Source organism: Diplotaxodon limnothrissa, linkage group LG12, assembly GCF_057381915.1.
Source record: "Diplotaxodon limnothrissa isolate DT_005_m linkage group LG12, D_limnothrissa_male_GT1.1, whole genome shotgun sequence".
Classification (NCBI taxonomy): domain Eukaryota; kingdom Metazoa; phylum Chordata; class Actinopteri; order Cichliformes; family Cichlidae; genus Diplotaxodon; species Diplotaxodon limnothrissa.
Genome location: NC_140607.1, coordinates 37,652,604 through 37,663,741, shown reverse-complemented (window position 1 = coordinate 37,663,741; position 11,138 = coordinate 37,652,604). Strand labels below are relative to the sequence as shown.

The 11,138-nt window shown below is 40.0% G+C and overlaps 1 protein-coding gene across 1 annotated transcript in view; it reads right to left on the bottom strand.

Annotated features, from left to right (window-relative positions):
* The window catches only part of npffr2a (neuropeptide FF receptor 2a), a 15,102-nt gene extending 4,654 nt beyond the window's left edge, over positions 1-10,448 (bottom strand). The window contains exons 1-2 of the mRNA XM_085366925.1: positions 10,121-10,448; positions 2,740-2,839 (exon numbers count right to left, since the gene is read on the bottom strand). Of these exons, the coding sequence (XP_085223051.1) occupies positions 2,740-2,839; positions 10,121-10,448 (428 nt within the window). The remainder of the gene's footprint in view (positions 1-2,739; positions 2,840-10,120) is intronic.
* Positions 10,449-11,138: the final 690 nt, after the last annotated feature.

Here is an 11,138-nt window from a genome sequence, read left to right as displayed (position 1 = left end):
CAAAATGTCCTGTACGTACAAAGATTTTTGGCAGTTGTTGTGTCTGAGTGAGAAGATGATTCATGAAATTTGAGAGATGTAGTCACTGAATGCATTTTGTGCCAAAACAATGATAACTGGTCCTCAGTTTAGCCCACATAGACTTCTGTTGTGCTCACTGTGTGAGGAGTTTTGCAAAAGTGACCTAAGTATTGAGAAATGTGTCCTAGCGTCTGTAAAAAACTGTAAATGGGTTGCCAACCGCCAGTAAAACAGAAGACAAAGAAGAAATTACATAATGTCATGCTGTGAGTGAGATAACCAGCGTGTAATAGCAATAGATACATATTTGAAAAGGAAAAGTGGTCAATCCGACCTGGTCCCGGAGAAAATTCTCACCCAGATGAAGGCAGGAGTAGTGGTCAGAAGAAAGCAAAAAAGGTATACTGGGGACAAACCGAGCCAATTCCACTGTGCCTGGTGAAAAATGATCAATATGCTTCTTGTGACACTTTTGTTTGGTGGTGTGCCGTGTGATTTTTCTAATGTGAAATATGTGCCGCGGCTCCAAAAGGTTGGGAAACACTGCCGTAGCATTTCCATTTCCTGCTGAGGCAAAAACAGCAACAGTCTGAGAATGAAAAAAAAATTATTGGTATAATAGCTCAGCTATTAAATACCCAAAGGCTGAGAGAAGTTAGATTAAGGCGATTCTCTGGTTCGATTCAATTTTTAATTCAGTTTTATTTATACAGCGCCAAATCCCAACAACAGTCGCCTCAAGGCGCTTTATATATATTGTAAGATAGATCGTACAATAATAGATACAGAGAAAAACCCAACAATCATATGACCCCTATGAGCAAGCACTTCGGCGACAGTGGGAAGGAAAAACTCCCTTTTAACAGGAAGAAACCTCCGGCAGAACCAGGCTCAGGGAGGGGCGGGGCCATCTGCCCTGACTGGTGAGAGAAGGACGACCGGATGAAGACAAAGGTTCTCTGTTTGCTCAGTAGTTGTTCAGCCCATGCACTCTGTTACTGTAATGGTACAAATCTCCTGTAACACTCACCAAGAGGACGTAACTAACTGTGATGGCTTAGGTGCATTTCTGCACACACGAGATAACAAAAGAGGAGACAGGATCCACTGTTTCCGTCACTGACATGCGTGTAATCCTCGATTAGAGGACACAAATAGATGTATGTCAGCTATCTGTGGTGTTTGGGGCCAGCAGGGTGCCCAACTCAGGCCAGATGGGCCGCAGAAAGTATAGAAACAAGGGGATTTTATGGGAATTTTGATAATCCCCATAAAATTATCTCAGAACTCTGAAGCTGCAGTTTCCTGTTTCTTTGCATCAGAGCACTACCATTTACTTGCCTACTGTCATCAACGTCTTCTTGTTTGGGCTGCTGCTTTTAGAGTCTCACTCTTTTCCTCCTGCCTGGCAGCTTCATATTCAAAATCTTTTGTCCAGTATCTCCAGCATCCCTAAACCATCTTACCCGTGCCTCTCTACCTTTGTCTCCATACTTTTTAACCTGAGCTAGCCCTCTGTCCCTCTAATCCTGTCCTTCCTGGTCTGTCCAAATTAAGTTTTACTATCTTCAGCTCGACCTCTTGTCTTTTTATCAGTGCCATCACCACAGCAGGTCTTCCTACCATTTTATAAACCTTCCCTTTCACTCTTGTGATAGAAGGACACTCATCTCCACCTGCTCCACCCTGCCTGTGCACTCTTCTTCGCCTCTCTTGTTTACTGCCCATCGCTTTGGATGCTTGACCCCAGGTATTTCATTTCATCCACCTTCAATATCTCTACTCCTTACATGTTCACCTTTGCTTCTGCGTCCCTGTCATTCACACACATGTATTCTGTTTTGCTTCTGCAGACCTTCCTTCCCCTTCTCTCCAGAGCATACCTCCCCGCTACAGATTCTCCTCCATCTGCTTCCAACTCTCACTGCAGATCTCAAAGTTGTCTGCAAACATCATAGTCCACAGAAACTCCTGCATAGCCTCACTTGTCAACCTGTCCATCCCTACTACACTCAACTTAAACTCATCTGTCACTCCTCACACTGTACCACTGTCTTTCCTATGCCCCCTCACATACCTCTGACTTCCTCATGCAGTACCACAGCTCTTCTCTCGGCAGCATTATTATTATTATTATTATTATTACCCATCTGAGCTTTGTCATAAGCTTAATGATATCATTCACTCTAAAAGACTGTTTTAAATAAAGCTGGGGGTGGAACTGCAGGAGAACTGAAGGCTCAAATACACAAGAGGTAATCTGGGAGATGTAACGCACCGGGGAAACACAGCTGAGCTAAATCAGGGGAAGCATGACAGAGTGAAACAAAGCTACACGCAAAGCACATGAGACAAGGGACTGGCAAATTAAACAGGAACTAAGTGAACAGGTGACTGACTGATATATACAAACTTGACACGAAACACCGAACTGACATAGAAAAAGAAATCCAAACAGATGGGGGGACATGACTGAGGAGACAGAGGGATGACAAAGGAGGACGAGAATATAAAAATAGTACAAACAGATTCCAAACGAGAGACTCTTACAACTAAAAGGAATCACAAGCTCACAAAAAACCCAGGATCATGACAGGACTTCAAAGTACTTAATTACACAAATTCATGGAAAGCACATATTGAACAAATTGCATAAAAGACGCTGCGACCTTTATATTTTTCAAAAGCAGCTTAAAAGATAAAATACATCTACGTTACCTGTCAACAGCAATAGCGACGAGCGTGAAGACAGAAGCTGACACAGAGATGCCTTGAACCATGCCGCTCATTTTGCAGACCAAGCTTCCGAAAGGCCATCCTGTTGACAAGAGAGATGCACTCAGCTGATTTACTACTGAGACAACAAACTGTGACAGTTGGCATGATGACTGTAGCCCCAGGCTGTGACTCTCATGTAATGGCATACTTCTGGGACACAGAAGAAACCATCAGTTCCTCTAAGAAATATTTAACCAGTGAGTTCTGAAAAAGCCAGAAGGCCATTTAGGAAACACTTTTCAAAACAACCTTTTAATAATCCAGACCATAGTGTTAAACACTGCCGGTTAGTCTGGAAGGACTAACGTAATTATGCGACCCACATGTATGCAAAGGCCTGAGAGGCACGACTGCTCTATGATAGTTTTCCAGTACCTATGTAAATTCTGGAGAAGAATAAGAAATGAGAAAACAAAGATTACACCCACAAACTCACCAGTGTACGCTGAAGCTGAGGGGATTTGTCTTAATGCCATAAGCAAGTGTTTTGATTGGGAACAATACGTAATCAGTGATGCTGGTAACAGTAACACCTACAGTGTTGATGTTTAATATGCCTGCAGACAATCATCAGTACAGAGTGAACAGGAAGAAGAAACACGGTACTCAAGGAATCCTCAATCAGCCCTTTGTGCAAGAATAGTTTAGTAAAATCTGCAGAAAATGCTTTTAACCATTCAGTAAAACGTGTGAATCCCTCTCCAGTTCATTCATATAGGAGCTTCACTGCACAAACAAGCGCCCGAGAGGCCAGCAGGCTAGAAGGATGTTGATATGAGCCATTTATCTGCACTTGCAATTAATTGTTATACCAGATGAAGGTTGAATGAGACTAACAAACCTCACGGGGTTCCTGGCAGAGCGTGTTGTTCTTATTAGTGAAGTTGAAATCTGAGTTTTAAAATATTGGCATTGAACAGTGACGAGAAAAACATTTATAGGACGAGATTTTCAGGGAACTTTATAATAGTGTTTCTATCTCCACCCACCAGCAGTATTACTACGTTTTGGGGGATCTGATGAGGGCTCTTTGAGTTTGAAAATGAACCTCACTGTAAGAAATGTACATAAAAATGACAGTTAATAACTGTAAAATGGTAAATTACCATTAAATCAAAAAGAGTAATTTATTGTAATATGGACATTACATTTCTGTAAATTGAAAAATGGTGATTTGCTTTTATTTTTACACTGCTAATATGTTGAAAATAAATTAATGTACTGTAATATGGCACATTGTCTTTGAAAACAACAGGAAAAATCTGTAACATTATTTACAATGAATCACACTACAATTTACATAATAATTCTGTATGAATGGCAATCTTTCCTGCTTTTTTCATTTGAATTTACGATTTACAACTGTATATTACCTAAAACATACCGTACTTTTAATTTTAACAAAATGTCAAAACATTGTTAGAATTATTGTCAAAATTACGGTGAAATGTTTTTAATATTAATAAGCTCAGGCTGTTTGATAAAACAGTATATGTTAACAGTACATACAAACAATTACTAATAATTAAAAAAATATGTATATTTCTTTAAGTTCTAGAGTCTCACCAAGTATAACACAGCTGTTTACAATGAAAAAAAATATTTTGTGGTATAGGGAGGTTTAAATCATGTATTTCCCACTGTTCAGTCCATGTTCAATCTGTTCGAGTGTGATACCACCTGCTGAAATTAAAATTAATTGATCAAAATGAAATACAAAAAAATTAATGAAATAATTTTTCTTTTCGGTTTCTAATAATAACATAAGGCATATCTCTGTTACTGGTTTAAGATATTAAAATGTATATCTAGGAAACAGAATAAGGGATTTGAAAGAGGAGGGGATAGTCTTGTTTTTGAACTATGCAAATTATTTGAGGATTAAGCCTCGCACAGCTGGGAGCACAACGATCTGGAAGTTTGCTCTCTTACATGGATGATGTCAGATAAATATAATGGCAGAAATAACTGGACTGAAAGCGTATTTTTATTTCACTGTGTATATGTTTACCTCCTTGTCTTCCTTTCTTTCATTTTTTAAGGAATAAACAGATTAACAAGCTGTCTACATAATACGCTCAGCTTCTTAATCCCTTTCAGAACAGAAAACTCTAAATAAGGCAGAGACAGACCCACTTTCATCAAATTTCTTCTGTGTAGGCAGACAATATGCTGATATCCTGAGCTGCCATCCATCCGCATACTGGATTTAGAACCAGCAGACACGGTCTAGTGTCATTATTAATTACGGTTTCCATAATAAAAAATATCCTCAAACACCAATTCCTTCTTGCTGGAGGTCTGCAGTTACTGTTTTTTACAATAATTTCTATTCACAAAATTATATTATACAGTGCGATAGTGCACTTCTGTTACACACAATATGTTATTAACCAAAATTACACAGCATCTGCCAAATCTGCTCACAGTGCTGAGCAGACGAGCAGGCAGATTTTGGGCGTCTTTAATCTTCTTGCGATGCCTCTTTCATATAATTTGAATTGCCAGTAAGCACTGATGCAGATTCAATACCATCAATCACGGTGAACTAGAGCATCATCACATGGGCTGTAGATGAAAGCTTTCTTAGAAACTGCGGCAGATTGCGAGTAGTCCAGTCTTTTCAGAGCACTCATGGGCTAAACAAGAGCCTCTTATCACTATAGCTGAAAGAAGATGACTGTAACCGTCATCGCACTGCTTTTCGTTGGTGTTGGGAAGCTTCACAGTCTCATTGTCAAATGGAGAGCTGTACATTTTATTTATTGCTTCACTTCATTGTGTTAAAGCCCTGACCCCTGACCTCCATTAACATTGAGTCCAGTCTCATTTCCAAAAAAGCTGAAAAAATGTGAATTAAAAATGCAGAAACACATTTTAGTATGTTCATTTTTAAATTCATGCCAGCAACATGTCTCAGAAAGGTGAGATGAGGGGCAAGTTACCTCTGGTTGCATCACCTCTCCTTTTAACAACATTTCTAGGTGTTTTCAGCCACTGAGGGCTTAGCTGTAGTTTCATAGCTCACATAGATTTGAGTGCTGAGCACCCAGGAGATATCAGCATTTCGAAAATGTGCATTATGCATCTGTTTGTTTGCATTTTAGAGTTTTTACTTGTTTTCCTGATCGCAGAGAGAGTGCTCCTGAGAGGCCGAACCTCACATTTACTTGTTTATGTACCAAAAATTCTTCATAATTGTGAGACGTTTGCACACGCAGTCCTTCAGAGTGGTGATCCTCTTCTAGTCTCTATTAAATTTGCAACCTCTCAGGAAATGTCTGTTTATTCCAAATAATGCTACTAATTAACATCTTAGTTATCAGATGTTCCACTGTGTGTTTTTTAAAATGTATTATTATCACTTTTCATGTTTTTGTCGCCCCTGTCCTAACTTTTAATTATTGCCTACAAAATTAAGTTGTGCTTTTCTCCTTTTGTCCACAATCTCTCATCAACACATTTTTTCACAGAAATATATCTTTTTGGTATTTGTGAAATTTTAAATATAAATCAAACACCCAGAGTTTTCATTGACAACCGAAACTAACATACAAAAAAGGATATGCATCACATCCCTGAGCCTTTACAGGTGTGAGCAGCACACGAGCGCAGTATCAGCAGCAGCGGCTCCCATACTCTGTCTGTGCCTGAATGCATCGTGCATTATCACTCAGCTGTAGGTCGCCCATGCTTGGCTGCACTCGAAGCTCGGTGCACGATCACTGTAAACACATGACTATTACGCTACAAGGAGAAAAAATTATGCATAAGGTCATGTTTTCATACATGCAGCCTGAGTAACATGCAAACTGCAGACAGACAGATTACAATGGCATCTAATCTGTTCTGACGCAATAATGGAAAGCAGAGCTGAATTGAGATGTCGGAGTGATTTATTGGCCAAATGCCACTGAATTTCTCTGTATCCTACTCCTAACACTGAAAGAACTGAAAGATGGAGTGCAGGCAGACAGGTGATGAGCTCTGCCCACTTTATGATTGACACAGCCCTTTACGTTCCAGCTGAGTGAGCTCAATTTTCATCTCTGTGCCAAAAGCTCTTTGGCCTGCTGGCGTCTGAATGAATCTTTCATTTTGTCCTCATACAAACTGCAGCTTGACTCACCTTGAACCTTTTTTTTTTGTCTGCTGCATCACATTTACCATTATGTCCACTGATATTTTACTCAAATCTCAACAGTCGATCAGCAAACATAGAGGGCCATCTTTTTTCGCCTGATCATCACTTTGGGCTCCCTTCTTGCTCAAATGTTTGGATCTTCAGTGGCATGAAAAATCTGCTGGAGACGCCGACGGTAATCTTTCTTGCCCTGTTAACACGGCCTCTCCACTAGGTCATGCAACATAACACACTAAAGAAACTGCAGAGAATTTACTGGAGTATATTCTTCTAAAACATCTTGTGTTATCCTATCTTGTGTAACATGAAATGTGACAAGCTGACTCATGAATTCTCAGAACAGACCCAAAAAATAAAAGTGTTGCAACAGGCATCTAGTGGTCGGGGTCATCAGCCACTTGTTCCTCCCTTTATTGAACCAGGCCTTCATTTTGATGTCTCCTATCCCGCTTTATCATTTCATGATTGCATGAAATTGTGTGGCCATGACACCTTAATGTTGACAGAATCTTCACATAATCACCTTCTGGAGCGATCAAAAACAGTTATGGCTGCAGGTGGCGTCACATAATAAGATGGTATATCCACATTTCATTTTTTCTATAATCTTGCTGATAAGAGAGTCAGGTAATGTAAAGCTCTCGGGTGGTACATCCTTTGCAAAGGCTAATGCATTCTGGAAAGCAATCAGGATCCCCGCTTAATTATGACCTATAAGCATGCACCTCCCACCAAAGTGTAATCCTTTTAAAATCCATATCTGATGAAGCCTAATCAAATATTTTAGATTTCTGTATGGAGACGTGCTCTGCAGATGACCTGAGTTTGGTCAATACTTGACCTCAACCAGAGACAGTCCCATAGGCCAGCCCTGCCAATCACCCTTCCTACTGGCTGGGGGGTCCACTGGTGTCTGATGCAATATGAATGGGGAAGCAGTCGGGGGGGAGGTCTGGGCAGTCAGATCCAAACTGGTTCTTGGCACTTCGAACAGCAGCAGCTGGAGCTATTGCACCAGGCTGAGAGATGCCAGTTGTATATAGTCATGCTTTCTTCAACGCACAGCTCGGGTTTTGAAGCCTATGTCCTAAAGACGGTCTGTAAAGTCGTCCTCAGTGAGAGGTGGCGAGCAGGGGTCGGTATACTTGTATCTCCTGGGTTCAGTGTTTACACATTAGGCTTCTTCTGTGCAAGACGTTTGTTCCCCTGCAGATATGGATATATCCAAGTTGCACAAGTGCAAAAATCTTGCTATTATTAGCCAAATGTAATCATCATTCTCTCCAATAAGCTACATCACAAAATAATTTTTACTGATGTTTTTTCTATTATTACTATTATCCTGTTATTTCTATTATTTTGTGCTCGGCAGGTGTTGATTCCAGAGCTCAATTCCTACTCCGTTGACATGTCTCTCCTCTAGGTTTCTTTTATTAATGGATGACACTGGGATTGCATACACGCTTTATTTTATTAAATGCTTTTGTTATTTTTAGCTGTTCCAGTGCCATTCATAGTGCAGCAAATGCTTACCCACTGGTGTATTCTTGAACTGTTGAGGTTAGAGGTTCGCACTGAAAGAGATTTTTCTAAAACTCTGCATAATTTTTAATGCGATAATCTACTGGAAAGCTAATCTGGAATATGCTTCCTGCTGGTGGGTGCAAGCCGTCCCTTACATTTCTGGATTAAATTCATTGTTATGTCATCGCAGCAGGAATTTAATCACACAAAGAATTCCAGCCAGCTGTACGTTCACATGTCTGGTTTGGCTCTTGATTCAGACTATAATGGTTTTTTTTTTCATACCAAATATCTGCTCTTACAAAGAGGAAAGATGTGGATAATTGGTCTGTAACTGTAATCACTAATTGCAGATTCCGCTCTCGTTATACATCCAAAATTGTTGCTCTAAATGAGTAAAGCAATTTCGTTGTCACTCAGTTGACATTCTTATTGTTAGCAAAATACAGAAGCTCGTGGGCTTTAGTTTGAAACTGTCATTTCATATCAGAATCAAAGGAATTTGAAAACACTTTCCAAGAGTAAATTATCATAAAATCATTGTCAGGAAAATTTTAGTCATTTAATTTCAATGTGTAACTGTAGACAGTATCTGAACCCCCAGCTACTATCACTTGCCTTAAAAATTGCTCATGTGTGATTTAGTCATCAGCAACCAACTGTCAAACGGAATTGGAGCACAATGTGGAAAAAGCCCCGGTTTCTCCATCTCAGCTCACAATTTCAACTCTGCCGAGCCTCTTCTGTTTCTCACCACCACAGGCGATAAGAAAGCGGTGGGTCATGTCTCAGTGCTCACAAGGTTCATTTAGCAAGGGATGGCTCTACAGAAAACTTGGGTAGTCCACATTAATACAACTCAAAGCCAGCAGCTCTGACGCTGTGATTTCACAGTAGAAAGCTAAATGGCTGGTTGAACTCTGGAAAAGATGGTGAGAACACTTTTTTTCATACAGCATTTTCTTTGCGATCACTGAAATGTGAAGCAAGTCTTGGTAAAACAGGGCAAAAGTGAAGACGACAGAAAAACCTTAACCCTTCTGCTCGGTGGCCGTTTCAGGATACCAGGAATCAGATCTGGTTCCACTGCAGTGACTCAGCTGTTGCTGGTCAGGCTGGATTTTACCATACTCCGGCTGCCTTAACATTCATTTGTAATTTAGGTTTATGTGTGCAGTGGGTATACCAAATCTTTCTAAGATGTTCTATCGCTACCAAAAAGTGGTTATTTTCTGCTTCAGAACCTGGTAAGTAGCTGGTTATGATTCTGTTCATTAGTATTTGCTGAGTTCTGCAGATAATCTGCAAAACTTTCATCAAGGAAATTAGATTTTAACTTTCATGTTGGCAACCTTTTATTTTGTTGTCCATTATTGCTGTTCGGTCTACACACTGAAGCTTAAATACGCCTTTCGGGATGTTAATCACAATAGAAGTTTGTCCTCTATCTGGGTTATCAGGAAGCAAGAAGCAATAAATCATCTAATTTATAAGAATCCACATGCAGAAATTCCTCTGTGCTAAAAGGTAATAGTTTCTTCCCTACTCCATGCTCAACCTCTCAAATTTGATGCAATTTCACCAGGTAGTTTTTGGGTAGTGTTGCCACTGATAGCACAAAAGAGCAACACACCTCTATTACTGTCTGCTCACCTGTAATTATGTTGTCAAGAAGCGTTGTTGGCATGCAGAAAATCCCCACCAGCAGGTCACTCACGGCAAGGTTTAGGATGAACAAATTGGTAACAGTCCGCATATTTTTGCTCCTCAGCACGATGAAGCACACCACTCCATTTCCCACCATGCACACGAGGAAAATCAGCAGGTAGGACACGATGAAGATGGCTGCCGTGGATGGCTGATGCAGGTAAAATCCAACATAAGTGATGTTGCTCCTGGGTATGACAGACTCCAGGGAGGAGTTGTACAACGTCCAGTTGTCATTCAGTTGAGTCAAGTTGTTTTCAAATCCTTCGTTCATTTTAACCCTGTAATATGAAAAGTCGTTAGAAAAGTGCAATGAGAAGGTACTGGAGTATTTATTTATTTATTTTAAGATTAGTTTTGTATTAAGTAAAATCCTGCAATCGAAGGTTTGTTAAAGGATTTTTGGTGAAAACATGTTTGTTGACCACGGCTGAATCCCTCTCTAGTGTTGTAAATCATTTCAGTTTTATTCACATGGCACCAAATCACAGTCACAGTCACCTGAATGTGCATCATACTGTAAGAGCCTACAATACTGGAAAGAAAACCCCAACAATTAGATGACCCTATGAGGAAGCACTTGGTGACAGTGGGAAGGAAAAACAAGAAGAACCAGGCTCAGAGAGGGACAGCCATCTGCTTGGGGGTTAGGGAGGAAGAAAGGAAAAAGACGCACTGTGGAAGTGAGCCAGAGATTAATAGTATTTAAAAAAACAAACAAACAAAAAAGATGTGAGTGAAGAAGAATCCCCCAGCAGACTAGACCTACTGCAGCATCACTAAGGGAGGATTCAGGTCACCTGATCCAGCCTTAACTATAAGCTTAATCAAAAAGTTTTAATCCCAATCTTTTAAAAAAGCACCCATTAAGGAGTACAAAAATACCTTAAAAACATATCATCCTGTCAGATTATAATGTGTAATGTTACACAAGAACGGGAAGAAATCAAAATGAAGAAAGATA